This window comes from Sorex araneus, chromosome 3, assembly GCF_027595985.1.
Source record: "Sorex araneus isolate mSorAra2 chromosome 3, mSorAra2.pri, whole genome shotgun sequence".
In the NCBI taxonomy this organism is placed as follows: domain Eukaryota; kingdom Metazoa; phylum Chordata; class Mammalia; order Eulipotyphla; family Soricidae; genus Sorex; species Sorex araneus.
The window spans coordinates 102,010,260-102,028,829 of record NC_073304.1 but is presented as its reverse complement, the minus strand read 5'-3'; the positions used below and the strand labels follow the sequence as shown (position 1 = coordinate 102,028,829).

The 18,570-nt window shown below is 40.1% G+C and overlaps 1 protein-coding gene across 5 annotated transcripts in view; it reads left to right on the top strand.

The window, feature by feature from the left end:
* Positions 1–18,570, top strand: part of LRRC49 (leucine rich repeat containing 49) — a 135,198-nt gene that overhangs the window by 12,185 nt on the left and 104,443 nt on the right. For 3 of the 5 annotated variants that reach the window (XM_055131493.1, XM_055131494.1, XM_055131497.1), the window contains 3 exons: positions 213–310; positions 15,602–15,668; positions 15,951–16,094. In XM_055131493.1, the coding sequence (XP_054987468.1) occupies positions 213–310; positions 15,602–15,668; positions 15,951–16,094 (309 nt within the window). Of the gene's footprint in view, positions 1–106; positions 311–15,601; positions 15,669–15,950; positions 16,095–18,570 lie in introns of all 5 variants that reach the window. The other 2 variants (XM_004611716.2, XM_004611717.2) reach the window with 1 other exon arrangement.

The following is an 18,570-nucleotide window of genomic DNA, read 5'->3' as shown; positions in this document are numbered from 1 at the left end:
TTTTATTGCCTTTCTCTTCGTGGGCTAAAGATTGTAACAGTAATATTTGTAAGAGGTGGCAGGCTGTCAAATTAGAACCTAATTAACTTTAAATAATATTTTCTAGGCAAAAGCTGACTGTATGTCCTATTATCGATGGGGAAGAACACCTTCGTTTGTTGAACTTTCAACACAATTTTATAACTAGGATCCAAAATATTTCTAATCTACAGAGACTAATATTCTTGGATTTATATGATAACCAGATCGAAGAAATTAGTGGACTTTCTACTCTGAGATCTCTCCGTGTGCTTCTACTGGGGAAAAACAGGTAATCTTGTTTTTTACTTTTATTTTTGTTTTGTCACACCCTGTGGTGTTCAGGGGGCTATTCCTGGCTCTGTGCTCAGGGATCATGCCCAGAAATGTTCAGTTGACGTACGTAGTCAAGCCCAGGGATTGAGCTGTGGTGGGTAACGTCATATGCAAGGCAAATGCCTTAACTCTTGTACTTTCTCTCTGATAAACAGGTAATTTATGTAGAATAGTTTGTGTTTGTCACACGTAGGACTAATGTTGAGTCCTATAGTGTTTAGAAGGCAACTCAGTGGGCTGAAGTTTTTGACAGATTCTATGGGTGAATTAAGATTTACTCATAATTTGTTTTAGGAGATTTAATCTGACAGTCAAACCAAATAACATTTATTGAATATAATTATTTTCATTGTTTTTCCATGTCATATCTTTATGGAGTACATACATATATGAGCTTAACTATTTTTTACTAAGCTATATTTAAAGCATGTTTTTTACTTTAGGCTGTGGTATTCACATGTGTTATTTTCAGTTTTTGAGGGTAGACACATATACTTTGTATCATTGAAGAACTGATATCTTTTTATTTAGATGATGTTTTCTGTCTCTACTTAATATTGTATCCTATATGATTTCAGTTTCTTTCTTAACTCTATGTTTTGTAGTATAGCTATACAATTTCTGATTTTTTTCCCTGACTTATTTTTTGTGTGTGGTGCTAGAGAGCCAGCCCAGGCCTTAAGCAAGTGCTCAATTGCTGAGCCACATACCTGGCCCACAAAGTCTTTTAACTTATTTCTTTAAAAAAAAAATTTGGGCCACACCCAGTAGTACCTAGGAGCTACTTCTGGCTTGGCGCTGGCTCCTAACAGTACTTAGTGGAAAAGAATGCCAGAGATTGAGCCCAGGCATTGAGCTGTCTCTCTGGCCTGTTGATGAGTTTTCTGTCTATTATTTTTTACTGTATAGAATTTCCAATTCCCTGAAGTGTCTAGTAAAATTAAAAAGTAATTTTCATATTATCAAATGATGTTTAGGCATGGTGTGGTTTCCAGACCCAGTTCTCCTCCCACCTCCATTTTCCCCTTAGAACATGGGTCTTGGACTATTTATTCTCACTAGTCAGTGGTTATATAAAATATTTTTTTCAAGATCGTATCCCAGAGTTCTAGGCTCTTATCTATTCTCTGTGGGGATTTTTCTTCCAAAAGTTTGCATCATGATGCTTAGCAGGAACGATATTAAAAATCAGTACAGTTGTGTGCCTTTAAGTTCTGGAAGTCTCAGCAAGGATAGAAAGGTCCCTTTAAAATGTCTGTGGTATTTCCATGGCTACTAAAGAACTCCCCTCGAGGGGCTGGAGAGATAGCACAGCGGGTAGGGCGTTTGCCTTGCACGCGGCCGACCCAGGTTCGAATCCCAGCATCCCATATGGTCCCCTGAGCACAGCCAGGGGTAATTCCTGAGTGCAGAGCCAGGAGTAACCCCTGTGCATCGCCAGGTGTGACCCAAAAAGCCAAAAAAAAAAAAAAAAAAAAAAAAGAACTCCCCTCGAACCAATTTACAGTTGAATTTATTGCTATCCAGTTCTTTTGTCTTCTGTATTCTCCATTACCCTTAAGAGACTTTCTGGTGGTCTGGAAATCTCATGATCACCAGTGAAGAGAAATTCTCTGTGTTTTTTGTGATCACTGGAGACTAGGTCCAGAGTAGAACTCTTCACCAGACCTTGGGATTTCATAGTTTTGTTGTTTTCTTGAGGTTTCCCACTTATTGGTTGTCCTGTTCCTGATTGGCATCATTTAAACTGTTGTCTATAGAGACAGGTGTTATGGTGAGGGGTTAGTCTTGAACTTTTCTAGTTTCAACTCTGTCTAATGGAAGAATTTTTTTGGGGGGGGTACAAAAGTTTTCGGATCACATTGGTACTAATGTAAAAATCTTAGACTAGGACTTCAGATTCTGTAGATTCCTCACATCAATACCTAATCTGACCAGTGGCTTCCTAGATTAATGGCTGCCTTTATCAAACTCTGATTATTTAGTATTGGATCTACTTTATACCACTTCTGGGAGAACCTGGCAAGCTACCGAGAGTTTCCTGCCCACATGGGAGAGCCTCACAAACTCCCCATGGTGTATTCATATGCCAAAACTAGTAACAATTATGGGTCTCATTTCCCCTGACCCTGAAAGAGCCTCCAATGCGGCACCATCGGAAAGGACGAGTAAAGAGAGGCTCCTAAAATCTCAGGGTTAGGACGAATGGAGATGTTAGTGAGACCACTCGAGAAAATCCATGATCAACAGGATGATGATAATGATGATGATGATGATGATGATACCGATACCACTTCAGATGCTGGATGTAGTGAGAGACTATATAGCAAAGGCTTATAGCAACAAGAGAGCACAATCTTAGGTTTTGCCTTGGGTTTAATTTACTAAGTAGCTTTTTGTTTTGTTTTTATGCTCCACACAGTAATCCTCAGGGATATTCCTGGCAATGCACAGGGGACCATATGAGATGCTAAGGATCAAACCCTGGGGGCCATGTGCAAGGCACACACCCTGCCTGCCCTACCCGTTGTACTATCTCTCCATCCTGTTGAATAAGCAACTTGCATATATTTATTTTTGTTCTTGCCAGTGTGGAGGTGTGTGAATTGTAAAGCCATTGTGAGTCAAAGCTAAGAAAATCTGAGAGAATGCTTTAAGTCTCACAGATAGGGAGTGAGCATATGAGACCTGCAATCCTCAGCAGAGACGTGCTGCTCATGAAGGTTTCTTTGATGGAAATATCTTTAAGCAAAGGGTTCCCAGAATACTGATAAATACAGAAATAGATTACATTGATACTCCAAATCAGATTTTTGGAATAAGATCCTCCAGTATGTATAATTTTCAAAATGTTAACATACATGTATAATTCTTAGACAAACATTCTAATTACAAGACATTTTTATTATAGTAATTGACAAGTTCATCCATTTGCTCCAGTGGCACCAGTAACATCTCATTGTGAGACTTATTGTTACTTTTTTTTAAAATTTTATTGTATCACCGTGAGATAGTTATAAGCTTTCATGTTTGGGTTGCAATCACACAACGATCAAACACCCACCCCTCCACCAGTGCACATTCCCCACCACCAGTATCCTGGTTATACCCCCCTTCCCCAGCCTCCCTCTGCCTCCATGGCAGACAATATTCCCCATACTCTCTCTCTACTTTTGGGCATTATGGCTTGCAACAGACACTGAGAAGTCATCATGCGTGGTCCATTATCTACTTTCGGCACACATCTCCCATCTCGACTGATTCCTCCAGCCATCATTTTCTTTTTCTTTTTTATTTCTTTTTATTTATTTTTTAATTGAATCACCATGTGGAATGTTACAAAGCTTTCAGGCTTAAGTCTCAGTTACACAATGCTCAAACACCCATCCCTTCACCAGTGCACATATTCCACCACCAAGAACCACAGTAAACCTCTTCCCCCCATCCCCCGTCCAGCCATCATTTTCTTAGTGATCCCTTCTCTATTCCATCTGCCTTCTCCCCTCCGATCATGAAGCAGGCTTCCAGCTATGGGGCAATCCTCCTGGCCCTTGTATCTACTGTCCTTGGGTGTCAGCCTCATGTGATGTTATTCTATACGCTACAAATTAGTGCAGTCCTTCTATGTCTGTCCCTCTCTTTCTCACTCATTTTACTTAGCATGATACTCTCCATGTCTACACATTTATAAGCAAATTTCATGACTTCATCTCTCCAAACAGCTGCATAGTATTCCATTGTGTAGATGTACCAAAGTTTCTTAACCCAGTCATCTGTTCTAGGGCACTTGGGTTATTTCCAGATTTTGGCTATTATGAACAGTGCTGCAATGAACATATAGGTACAGATGTCATTTCTACTGTGCTTTTTTGCGTTTTTGGGATATATTCCCAGAAGTGGTATTGTGGGGTCATAGGGAAGCTCAATTTCTAGTTTTTGAAGGACTGTCCATATTGTTTTCCAGAAAGGCTGAACCAGTCAGCATTTCCACTAACAGTGAAAGAGCATCCCCTTTTCCCCACATCCACACCAGCACTGGTTGCTTTTGTCCTTTTGAATATGTGCTAGTCTCTGTGGTGTGAGATGATATCTCATCATTGTTTTGATTTGATTCTCCCTGATGACTAGTGATGTGGAGCATTTATTCATGTGCCTTTTGGCCATTTGTATTTTTTTTTTTTTGAGGATGCTTCTATTCATTTCTTCTCCCCATTTTTTTTATGGGGTTGGAGGTTTTTTTTTTGTACAATTCTACTAGTGTCTTGTATATCCTGGATATCAATCCCTTATCAGATGGGTGTTGGGTAAATATTCTTTCCCATTCTGTGGGCTCTTTTTATATTTTGGTCACTATTTCTTTTGAAGTGCAGAAGTTTCTTAGGTTTTTTAATTTTTTAAATTAAATTTTTTTTCTTTTTTAAATTGAATCAAAGTGAGATACATAGTGAGATACACAGTTACAAAATTGTTTATGATTGGATTTCAGCCATATTATGTTCCAACACTGGTCCCTTCAACAGTGTATATTTCTATTTTTTTTTTATTGAATCACCATGAAAAAAGTTACAAAACTTTCAGTTTTAAGTCTCAGTCATACAATGATCAAACTCCCATCCCTTCACCAGTGCACATGTTCCACCAACAACAACCCCAGTATACCTCCCATCCCCCTCACCTGTGTGGCTAATGATCTTCACTTTACTCTCTCTATACTTTGATTACATTCAATATTTCAACAGAAAACTCACTATTATTATTTGGAATTTTTCCCCAACAATCAAACCTGCTGAAAAGGCATTGTTTGATACTTTGTTTTCTATTGCTGAGAATGAAGAGTATATGAGGTTGTGTGGCTGCGCGGTTTTGGATTTGTGGTATTTTAGTAATTAAGTCCAGAGAAATTTCTGCCAGAAGTTGTATCATTGCAAGCTCGTACCTCTGGTTAGTGGGTTCTATAAGATGGTGGTCCCCATGCAGCCACCACCGCTGCCGCCACCGCACCACGGAAAGGAAAGGCCGAGAGAGAAAAACCTTTCCCCTCCCGTGGTGGCATGGGGTCATAGCTCAGTTCACAGTCTAGAGGCATTTCTGTAAGAAGCCGCTGAGTGCCGAAAGTAGTTAGTAGGCCTCCAGGATCATGGTCTTTTAAGAGCAGAGGAGCCATTCGTGTGTGGCTGCTCTGGGTCTCATCTGGGCCAGAAGCTTCTTAGTTTGATGTAGTCCCATTTGTTTATGTTTGCTTCCACTTGCATAGCCAGTGCTGTTTCATCCTTAAAGATGCATTTAGCTTCAATGTCATGGGGAGTTCTGCCTGCATTTTCCTCTATGTACCTTATAGATTCATGTCTGATATTGAGGTCTTTAATCCACTTTGATTTGACTTTTGTGCCTGGCATTAGACAGAGGTCAGAGTTAATTTTTTTGCAGGTAGCTATCCAGTTTTCTCAGCACTACTTGTTGAAGAGGCTTTCCATGTTCCAGTTTACGTTTCTTTCTCCTCTGTCAAAGACTAAGTGGCCATATTTTTGGTGGTCTGTGAGAAGATATTCAACTCTGTTCCATTGGTCTGAGGTCTGTTTCTATCCCAATACCATGTTGTTTTAATTACTACTGCTTTGTTGTAGAGTTTGAAGTTGGGAAAGGAGATGCCATCCATCTTCTTTTCCTTTTTTTTAAATTTTATTTATTTATTTATTTATTTATTTATTTATTTATTTAATTGAATCACCATGTGGAAAGTTACAGAGCTTTCAATCTTAAGTCTCAGTTATACAATGCTCAACACCCGTCCCACCACCAGTGCACATTTTCCATCACCAGGAGCCCCAGTATACCTCACCCCTGCCCCCCGCCTGTGTAGCTGATAGATTTCACTTTACTTTGATTACCTTCAATATTTCAACAAAAAACTCACTATTATTGTTTGGAGTTTCCCCCCAAAGTCAGACCTGTTGAAAAGGAACCATTTGATAATGTTTTACATTGCTGACAATTAAGAGATGTGAGGTTTTGGATTTCTGTATTTTAGTAACAAAGTCCAGGGAAATTTCTGCCAGAAATTGCATCACTGCAAGCTTTTACTTCCCTTTTGTGGTGCTCATAAAATGGAAAAGCTGAGAGAGAAAAACCCTTCCCTCCTGCGCCGCATGGGGCAGTGGCTCAGTTCACAGGCTAGACTAGGCATATCTGCGAGCTGCTGTTGCCCAGAGTAGCTTAGCTGGCCTTTGGGATCATGCTTGTGTAGCAGTGGAAAGGCCGCACACGTGTGGCCGCTGCGCTTAAATCTCAGAGGAGGGCAGGGCTGGTACCACTCTCACCCTGGGATCTCCTGCGCATCCCATTGCTGCCAGCTCTACCTCTTTTTTGTGTTCATAAAATGGTGGTTGCCATGCTGTGCTTGGAAAGGAAGGGCGGAGAGAGAAAAACCCTTCCCTCCTGGCGCCGCATGGGGCAGTTGCTCAGTTCACAGTCTAGAGACATTTCTTCAAGCTACTGGTGCCCAAAGTAGTTTAGTTGGCCTCTGGAATCATGCTCGTGCAGCAGTGGAAAGCCCATCTTCTTTTTCTCAAGGATTGCTTTAGCTATTCGTGGGGGTTTGTTGTTCCATATGAATTTCGGGAGTGTTCTGTCTATTTCTTTGAAAAATGTCATGGGTATCCTGATAGGGACAGCATTAAATCTGTATAGTGCTTTGGGAAGTATTGCTATTTTGATAATGTTAATTCTCGCTACCCATGAGCAGGGGATGTGTCTCCATTTCCAAGTGTCTTATTTTTTGAAGTAGTGTTTTGTAATTTTCCTTGTATAGGTCCTTCACCTCTTTGGTTAAGCTGATTCCAAAGTACTTGATTTTCTGAGGGACTGTTGTGAATGGAATTGTTTTTTTAATGTCTCTTTCTTCTCTTTCACTATTTGTACATAAGAAAGCCATGGATTTTTGGGTGTTGATTTTGTAGCCTGCCACTTTATTATATTGACTAATTGTTTCTAGAAGCTTTTCTGTAGTCTTTAGGGTTTTCCAAGTATAGTATATATCCTCTGCAATTAGTGATAGCTTGACCTCTTCCTTTCCTCTCTGTACGCCCTTGATATCTTTTTCTTGTCTAACTGCTACGGCCAGGACTTCCAGTACTATATTGAATAGGAGTGGCGAAAGCGGGCAACCTTGTCTTGTGCCCTTTCTTAGAGGGAAGGCTTTTAGTTTTTCCCCATTGAGAATGATACTTGCCATGGGCTTGTGGTAGATGGCTTTGACTATATTAAAGAAAGTTCCTTCGATGCCCATTTTGCTGAGAGTTTTCATCATAAACAGGTGCTGGTTCTTGTCAAATGCTTTCTCTGCATCTATTGATGTGATCATATGGTTTTCATTATTTCTTTTATTGATATGATGAATTATGTTGATTGACTTGCAAATGTTAAACCATCCTTGCATCTCTGGGATGAATCCTACTTGGTCATGGTGTATGATCTTTTTGATGAGTCGTTGGATTCTATTTGCTAATATTTTATTGAGGATCTTTGCATCTGTGTTCATTAGGGATATCTGTAATTCTCTTTCTTTGTGGTATCTCTGTCTGCTTTTGGTGTCAGGGTGATATTTGCTTCAAATAAACCGTTTGGAAGTGTTTTTGATACTTCAGTTTCCTGGAAAAGCTTAAAGAGGATTGGGAGTAAGTCCTTTCTAAAGATTTGGAAGAATTCACTAGTGAATCCATCTGGGCCAGGGCTTTTGTGCTTGGGGAGACTTTTTATTACCGTTTCAATTTCCTTGATGGTGATAGGTCTGTTCAGGTATTCCAGGTCTTCTTGGTTCAGCCTTGGGAGGCTATAGGAATCTAGGAATTTATCCATTTCCTTGAGGTTTTTGTGTTTCTTGGCATAAAGATTCTCAAAGTAATCTCTGAGGATCCTTTGAATTTCTATAGTTTCTGTTGTAATGTCCCACTTTTCATTTCTGATTTGGTTTATTAGGGTTTTCTCTCTCCCTTTTTTTGTAGGTCTTGCTGGAAGTTTATCGATCTTGTTTATTTTCTCAAAGAACCAGCTCTTGGTTTCATTGATCTTTCGGGTTTTTTGAGTTTTCATCTTGTTAATTTCTGCTCTGAGTTTTATTATTTCCTTCCTCATGTTTGTATTGGGCTCCTTTTGTTGGTTATTCTCAAAGCTCTTAAGCTGTGAGGTTAGCTTACTTATGTGGGCTCATTCCTCCTTCCCGAGGAATGCTTGTAGAGCTATAAACTTTCCTTTTAACACAGCTTTTCCTGTGTCCCATAAGTTTTGGCAACTCATGTCCTCATTTTCGTTTATTTCCAGGAATCTTTTGATTTCCTCTTTGATTTCCTTTCTAAGCCACTCATTCAATAGTGAGCTGTTTCATTTCCAGGTGTTTGATTTAGTTTTGTGTGTGTGTGTGTGTGTGTGTGTGTGTGTGTGATTTACTTCTAATTTCAGCGCATTGTGGTTTGAGAAGATGGTTGATATGATCTCTATCTTCTTAATTTTATGGAGGCATGTTTTGTGGCTCAGCATGTGGTCTCTCTTGGAGAATGTTCCATGCACACTTGAGAATGTGTATTCGGCTTTTTGAGGATGAAGACTTCTGTATATATCTACTAAGTCCCTTTCTTCCATTTCTTCCCTCAGATGAAGTATGTTCTTGCTAAGCTTGAGTCTGGTTGATCTATCAAGAGGTGATAAAGCGGGGTTGAAACCTCCCACTAGTATTGCTGTCGATGTATTGTGTTGCTGTCGATGTCTTTCTTTGAGTCTAAGAGTAATTGTTCTAAGTACTTTGCTAGTCCCTCATTAGGTGCATATATATTTAATATTGTAAGTTCTTCCTGTTGTACAGATCTCTTTATCAATAAGAAATGACCTTCACTGTCTCTCTGACCTTCTTCCGTTTGAAATCAATGTGGTCTGATACTAGGATGGCTACCCCAGCTTTTTTTTATGGGAGTTGTTTGCCTATATGATTGTTTTCCAGCCTTTGACTTTGAGCCTGTGTTTGCTCTGACTGTTGAGATGTGTTTCTTGCAGGCAGCAGAATGTTGGGTTCAATTTTCTAATCCATCCTGCCGCTCTGTGTCTTTTAATTGGTGTGTTTAGCCTATTGATGTTGAGAGAGATTATTGTTATGGGGGTTTTGTCCCATTTTTCTGCTGAAATTTGGTGTATTTGAGGATCCTGTCTTGTCATAAAGTAGCTCATTCAGTTGTTCTTGTAACCATAGTTTTGAGTCTATGAAGTTCCTGAGCTGTTGTTTATCTGTGAAACTGCGTGTTGTTCCTTCTATTATGAATGAGAGTATAGCTGGGTAAAGTATTTTAGGTGAGGCATTTATTTCATTGAGTTGTTTCACTATATCCCACCACTGTTTTTGGGCCGTGAGGGTTTCATCAGACAAGTTGGCTGTGAATCTTAAGGATGCTCCTTTATAGGCAGTTTCTTTCTTTGATCTTGCTGCTTTCAGGATTTTGTCTCTATCTAAGGTTTTGGTCATTTTGATCAGGATGTATGTTGGGATATTTTTATTTGGATTTCTTCTAGCTGGTACACTTTGAGCCTCCTGCATGTGGTCGCATATTTTCTTCAGCTCTGGGAACATCATAGCAATGATGTCTTTGACAGTTTCTTCTTCATCAGGGTTTTCTTCCTGTTCTTCTGGGACTCCAATAATTCTTATGTTACTCCTCTTGTCTTCATCACAGTCTTCTCTTGCCATCTGTTCCTGGATTGTGAGTTTCTTTTTCATTTTCTGCTGTTTTCTAGAGAGTCTCTGGATTTCATCTTCAAGCTCACTTCGAGCCTCAGCATCCTTCCACTGAATTTTTTAATTCGGCTACCAGATTTTTCAGGTCTGACAATTCTGTTTGTAGTTTTGTTTGTATTTTCCACATTTCTACCTTCAAATCCTCTTGTATTTTATTGGCATTGATTTACATTGTTTCTTTTAGCTCCATAAGCATCCTCAGTAGCTCCCTTCTAAATTCCTTGTCAGAGAGATTGTCTAGCACTTCATTGCTATTAGGGTCTTCTGGGCTTCCCTCTTCAATAAGTAAGCTTGGTGGGGGTCTGCGTTGCTTTACCATAGTGACCTATGTGGTTTAGCCCTTCACGCTCACTGCTACCATTCTGCTTATGATGCAGTATTAACTGAAGTGGGCTTAATGAGTTATTGGCTAGTGTGTTTCTGGTGGTTAAGCCAACGTAGTGAAAGTTCCAACTATGAGGGTAACTTATGGTTCTTATGGGGTATGGGAGGTGTGGAGAATAACTCGCAGCTGCATTAGCGGCCGCTGCTCCGGGAAGGAGCCCTGACAAGGGCCGGATACCTGAATGGGATGAGCAGAGGGAGCCGGGAACATTGCAGCTTCGGATGCATGCGGTGTGCCTCAATTCCCATCCCCTGCAGATCAAGGTTGAAAACTGGCTGCCCTGGGGTTTAGTTAGAATCGAGGTTCCAGGAAGGAGCCCTGACAAGGGCCGGATACCTGAATGGGATGAGTTGTTACTGTTTTTGGCAAATCAAATACGCCACAGGTAGCTTGCCAGGCTTTGCCGTGCGGGCGGGATACTCTCAGTAGCTTGCCAGGCTCTCGGAGAGGGATGGAGGAATTGAACCCGGGTTGGCCGCGTGCAAGGCAAATACCCTATAAGATAAGAGAAAGCGACATATTGTCAATGAAAATAAGGATTGCTGGAATAAGATTCTTAGGTTATTAAACAGGCTAATATCCTACAAAGCAGAAGGTTATGTTTTCTATTAGACATAAATAAATTCCTTCCATGATTCATTATTATATATTAGTATAAGCTTTCTGCCAATTGGTATTGGCAGAATGATAACCTTAGAGGTTTTGAACCCTAGTCAGTAGTAGTTCATTAGGTGATCCTTGGGAAGCTTGTTGATGATGTTCTGATATAATTTTAAAAGAATATGTTTGTAAGTGATCAGCACATATAAAGTTTTTTTTTTTAAATTTATTTTATTGAATCACCAAGTGGAAAGTTACAAAGTTCTCAGGCTTATATCTCAGTTACACAATGTTCAAACACCCATCCCTTCACCAGTGCCCATATTCCACTACCAATAAAAACAAAAACAAAAGCAAAAACAAAACAGACAAACAAACAAACAAAAGAAAAAAAACAGATTACATCCCACCCCTCACCCCCCAACCCACTCTGTAGGTGAGTGATAATTTCACTTCCTTTTCTCTTTACCTTGATTACATTCCAGATTTCAACACATAACTCACTATTGTTGTTAGAGTTTCAAAACAGACTCACTATTTTTGTTGGAATTTATCCCCTAAGAATACAGCTCTATTAATAGGGAAATATTTGAAAATAAGTTTTCCATTGATGAGAATGAAGAGATAAAATGTCGCGCGGCCGCAGTAGCGGCCGCGCGGTTTACAATTTCTGTATTATAATAATTAAGTCCGCGAAGATTTAAGTTTGAAAATGAATCATTTCTCTTCCTGGAACAGCAGTAGCCAAAGTTAGTTCACAGTCTCCATACATGGGTGCAAGCACTTGCTGGAACCCCAATTCCTAAAGCTGTCTCTGGTTCCCGCTTGTTCCACATCCACCGGCTCTGCAGGGGCATGGGCGCCGGGGCCGAAAACCCGGCCAGCCGGAGCTGAGCACGGGCCCCGACTATAAAGTTTTGTTTATTGCAAATGATGATAAAATAAAAATAAAGGGTTTTGCTTCTCTTATTTCTTATAAGCATATATAAAATATATGGTTCTTATGGGGTATGGGGGGTGGAGAATAAAAAATATAAAATTTTAAGGTTGATTCAAGCTCTGGAAACATAGGAAGGTGGACATGTTTATTTTGTGGACATAAACAATTACAGTATAAATAGTGATAGGTGATCACAAAGGTTGGTTACATTAACTTTATTTTAATCTTTGCTTGCCTTTAGTGAATGCCTTTACTTTAATGAATTACACTGTTTCCTTTACTGAATAATGAAAGTAGAAGATAGTAGTATATTTAGGGGGAGAGACAATAAAAAAGGAAGTGACTTTCTTTTAGTTTAGCTTTAATTTTGTGGGGGTGTGGTTTGGGGCCACACCTGTAGTGCATTGCTAGAGAATAGAATGAGGGCTGATTGCATGCATGACAAGCACCTTGCTCCTATACTGTCTCTCTAGCCCCAAGTTTAACATTATTGTTGAGCCTAGTTCAGAAGTTTCCAAACTTACTTGGCCTGCTGCTCCTTTAAAGAAAACCAAAAACCAACCTCCCACCCCCCACCCTCAGTGTCCTCCTGAAAATCCTCCTGGAAATCTAATTCAAGATTAGATTTAATCTGTTTGTTAAGTGAACAAACAGATATTCCTCCCCCCCCCTCAGCTGCACTGGCCCTTGCCTCCAGGGATCAGTGTCGTCAGCTTTGGGAAACACTTGTCTAGTTGGAAGTGAATCCACTCCCCCACAAAAATTAAAGCTAAACTAGAAGAAAGCCATTTTTTAATAAAAATTGTCTCTCCCCCTAAATATCCTACTTTCTCCTACTATCATTAGTCAGTAAAGGGAAGATAGGTGTAACCCTCAAAAATAGGAATGAATGGGTAAGACCTAAGCATTATGGACTATGAGGGAGCATCATTGAGACAAAGTGCTGTGTGCTTCGTTTTAGTTTCACAAGGTGGGAAATCAAAAATTCCAAATAAATATTCACAAATGGAGAAGACCCAATAGAAAACATTTAGGTGGTGTCACTTGGTCTCATCAATAAATAATGCCACTTTGAATACCCTTGTAAATAAAACTCACTTCTTTAGTTTGGTCACTCATTCATTAAACAGATACTTCGTAGTAGTTGACTTGGTATCAGGCACTCTGTAAATGCTGCTAGGAATATAGTTTAGAACACGTCAAAGTTTCTGTCCTCATGAAGTTCATATTTTGGTTTCAGACAGGAGATCACCAAGCACAGACATATAAAAAAAACTGAGACAAGCATAAATGTTATGAAGTCAGTTTGCAAGAGAAGAGAGTAATGGGGGTAATCAGGGAGAGCTGTTTGGATTGCGAAAGGCTGCTCTAACAGAGTTCAGCCTAGACCCGGGCAATGTGAAGACAGGACTCCTGAAGGTCTGTTATGTGGACCGCGTGAAGTTCTGAAGAACATCAAGGCAGATAGAAGAGAAAGGTTAAACACCCTGAGCAGAAGTGAATTTTGTTAGAGATAGCTGGGAAGCCAGGTGTGTGGGCCAGACTGAGGAGGCTGAGTCATTGGCAATTAGGCTGGAGGAAGAGTCAGCAGCTAGATGGTCTAGAGCCTTGAGGATTGACATGAAGCATTTAGATTATATTCTGAGGTAAAGGAGACTGCCTTGAATAAGTGCCTTGTCCCAGAGTCCTAAGAATAAAGTGTCTTGCGCCAGAGAGCAGACAGCAAGGTTGGATTGCATGCTTTGCGTGCAGGAGCCTTGTGTTTGATCCCTGGCACTGCCTGGTGAGCCAGCATCACTGAGAGTAGTTCCTGAGCAATGCCAGATGTGGCCCCTAGTCCCCTCCAATACCTTCTCACCCCAAAATCTCAATAAAAAACACGAAGTAGATTTTTTTCCTCTAATGATGAGGATTTTACATTGTCTTTGGGATATTGCCCCCAGTGACTACCCCAGTGGAAGTACAACTTTTTTATTCTTTTGCTTTGTTTTGGGAACACCCAGTGCTGCCGTGTGGGCCTTGGGAATTGGCCCTGGGCCTCCAGCCTGCAAATGTGTCCTTACCCTTCTCGGACAACTCCCTGTTCTTGGCCCCTTGGAACATTACAATGGAATCACTAGGAAATGCACACACACACCACACCACACACATAATTTGAAAAAAATAGGCTTATTTATTTCTATATGGTGGTATATATATATATGTATATATAATCTTTAGAGCTATATAACTAAATAGAATAAATAGAAAAGAATTACGCTTTAGCATGTTTTGATTTCTTTTTTTGTTATTTAAATTTATTTGTTTTTTAATTAGTGAGTCACAGTGAGGGTACAGTTACAGATTCACACATTTTTGTGCTTGTTTTTTCCTCATGCAATACTTGAGAGCCCATCCCTCCACCAGTGTCCATTCTCCACCACCAATGAACCCAGTATCTCTCCCACCCCCCCAATCCCATCCCCCCCACCCCACCCCGCCTCTGTGACGGGGTATTCCAATTTGATATCTCTCTTTCCTTTTGGGTGTTGTGGTTCCAAATAAGGGTATTGAGTGGTCATTCTGTTCAGTCTCTAGTCTACTTTCAGCACACATCTCCCTTCCCGCGCAGGATTTCCAATCACATATTACTTGGTGCTCCCTTCTCTATCTGGGATGACTTTCCCCCAGCATGTGAGGCCAGCTTCTAAGCTATGGAGCCAACCTCCTGGTATTATATACTACTATTCTTGGTATTAGTCTTCTACTCTGTTGTTTTATATTCCACAGATGAGTGCAATCTTTCTATGTCTGTCCCTCTCTCTTTTTTTTTATAATAACAGAGATTTTATTTATTTATTTATTTTTCTTTTGGGGTCACACCCAGCGATGCTCAGGGGTTACTCCTGGCTTTGCACTCAGGAATTACTCCTGGCGGTGCTTGGGGGACCATATGGGATGCCGGGGATCGAACCCGGGTCAGCCACGTGCAAGGCAAACGCCCTCCCCGCTGTGCTATCACTCCGGCCCCGTCTGTCCCTCTCTTTCTGGCTCATTTCACTTAGCAAGATACTTTCCATGTTGATCCACTTATATGCAAAGTTCATGACCTCATCCTTTTTAACAGCTGCATAGTATTCCATTGTATAGATGTACCAAAGTTTCTTTAACCAGTCATCTGTTCTCAGGCACTCGGGTTTTTTTCCAGATTCTGACTATTGTAGACAGTGTCACGATGAACATATAAGTGCAGATGTCATTTCGGCTATACTTTTTTGTTTCTCCAGGATATATTCCCAGAAGTGGTATTGCTGGATCAAATGGAAGCTCAATTTCTATTTTTTTGAGAAGCATCCATATTGTTTTTCAAAGGGGCTGCACCAGTCGGCATTCTCACCAGCAGTGTAGAAGGGTCCCTTTATCCCCACATCTTCTACAACAGTGGTTGCTTTTGTTCTTTTGGATGTGTGCCATTTTCTGTGGTGTGAGGTGGTTTCTCCTGGTTGTTTTGATTTCTAATACAGGTAAATACGTCTCTAATTCTACTTTACTTATTCTGTTTTTTCAGAATAAAGAAAATCTCAAATCTGGAGAATTTAAAAAGTTTAGATGTCTTAGATCTTCATGGAAATCAGGTATTGTGAAACCCTTTAATTTTTTTCTTGAGGAAAAAATACCCAGGAAACTTGGATTAGCAAATATTTTGGGAATTACACCTATGTTGTATTTTTGAAGAGTTACCTGACTGAAATTTCAAAGAAAGACTTAGGCCTATTTGTCTGAGTTAGGAGCAAATGATAAATAAATCAATCAAAAATTAATCAAGCCTTTGGATTTCTTACGTTATGATGATTTGTTTGTAGAGACAATAGGTTTTTGAGTACTTATATCTCACTTTCCTTTTTTTAAAAAAACAGATTACCAAAATTGAAAATGTCAATCATTTGGGGGATTTGAGAGTTTTAAATCTTGCCAGGAACCTTTTAAGTCATGTTGATAATCTTAATGGACTGGATTCATTAACTGAACTTAATCTGCGACACAATCAGATCACTTTTGTGGTGAGTATTAAAATGGAATTTATAGTGCTTTGTGAGTTTTCTTTTGAGGAGCTGGAATAAATTTTGCAACATTTCTTTATGCCAAAATGTTGTTTTTCTGAATTTAAATTATAGATATAATCATTAAGCATTCTAATATTTTGATTTAGAGGCATTAGATATTTTCTCCTTTAAAAGATTACTATAAATAAAATGGAAAGAAGAAGTATCATCAGTTAGTAGATTATCTATAGTAAATCCCTTTCTGCTTTGTTATGCGATAAAAAAGAAAGGTGGGTGCCAGGAGATAGAAGAGCGGTTCGGTTTGGCCTGAGTACAAGCCTCAGCAAGCCTTGTTCCTTTGGATGTCACTCCCAGGACAGCCCTTGAGGCTCCTGAGCTCTGTCGGTGTTGTTTTCAAGCTCCAGAGCACTGGTAGGCCTGTGCAGCACATTTCCAAGTTGGCCAAGAATCTCTGATGGGGGCCCCAGATCTCCTTGATGCTGCCTGGGAGCCCCCTCACCAAATAAAAACTAAGGTTGTTAGTGACTGAAATCTGTACTGTTATACCAAAAGGGAAAAGGTCTGGAGAGGAGGGGTTAGGCGCTATGAGTACATATGTAAACATCAGGTCGTTTGCATTTTTGTGAAAGCAGCAGCTGCTAAAGGGGAATGAGTGCTCACTGCACAGGGCAGCAAAGGCCTGACTGTGCTTTTATTTCCTTTGGGACCTTGGTAAATCATGCTCGCGGTGTAAGCCTGGGTTTTCTTTTCTTTCAAATGATGCATTAGACTAGGTTATCTCCAGGGTCCTTTTCATAAACGTGGCAGGGAACTGCCATGTAAACAAGAGGAACATTTACCATTGTTGGGGCGGAACTACAAAGGGGACTCTGGAACTCTGAAATTCACTTTGTTAGATTTATAGTTTTATTAAGATTAGCATCTAGAGGCTGGAGTGATAGTACTCCATGCAGGTAGGGTTATTTAACTTGGGTTCAATGTCTGGCACCCCATACCCTGTCCCCCACCCCCTCTGCATCAACAGGAATAATTACTGAGCACAGAACAGAGCCAGGATAACTCTGAGTATCACTGGGTGTGGCCCCAAAACAAAAACAACAACAAAAAAATTAGCACCTAAATAATAGCTTGATACTCAGGTATTGTATTTATGAGGGGCACTAGATATATGAAGTTTATCTGTGTCATTTGATACAGACTAAAATACTTGTAATGATAAATAAAGTACTTGTGGTTGTTGTTGTTTATCATTTATTTTTAATTTTGGGGCCACACCTGGGGGTGCTAAGGGCTCTGTGCTCAGGAATCATTGCTGGCGGGGCTCAGGTTACCATATGTAGTGCCCAAGATCAAACTTGGGTTCGCCGTGCAAAAGGCAAGCATCCTAATCACAGCACTATCACTCTGACCTCCACTCCCAAGTATTGGTTCTTTAAATAAATGTTTTTGTTTGCATGCTTTAGAAAATGATATTAGGTTCATCTGGATATCATTAAAGCACTTGGGGTATCATTTAAGCACTTGTTTCATTCATTTATTTTTAAGGCAAACTGCGAATTTTAATTTATCTTTATAGGTTTATACTTATTTTTACATGGTTTACTATCGTATTAATATTAGTGCTTTAGTCATACAATATTACTGCATCACACCTGCCACCAAAGTTTTGCTGATATCTTTCTGTCATTGCCTTGATGTCCCTTTTGAGCCACTTTTCTCCTTCCCATTCTGTCACAGCCCTCCTCCCCACCCCTCCCCACCCCCCATGCCCCACTGGGTAAACTCAGTTCTGTTGTCAAAGTCGAAGGCTTGTTGTTGTAGCACTGTAGCACTGTCATCCAGTTGCTCATCGATTTGCTCGAGTGGGCACCAGTAACATCTCCATTATGAGATTACTGTTTTTTGAGTATGCCATGGGTAGCTTGCCAGGCTCTGCTGTGTAGGCGGCATACTGTCAGTAGCTTGCCGGCTCTCTGAGAGGGATGTAGGAATTGAACCCGGGTCAGCCAAGTGCAAGGCAAATGCCCTACCTGCTGTGCTGTCGCTCCAGTCCAACAAAACTTGTTGTTACTGGCCATTATCTATTTCTTTGCTTTATTTTCTTCATTTATTACATATAAGTGAGACCATCTGCTATTTGTCTTTCTTCTTTCTTTTCCGTGGCACCCAGTAGGTTTGTCCATGTTTAGTGAAACTGCAAAATTTCATCTTTGCTAAAAGCAACAACAAAAAGACTTCAACTTTTCCTGTAGTGCTATAGTATTCTTTTGTGTGTATAGACCACAGCTTCTTTTATCCACTTATCTGCTGTTGGGCACTTGGGTTATATCTAAATCTTGCCTATTGTAAGCAGCACTGTAGTGAACATATATGTACAAGTATCTTTCTGAATTTTTTTTTCCATTTTCGGGATAGAGAGCAGGAGTGGATTGACTGGATCATGTCGTAGTCCTACGTATTATGATGGTGGAAA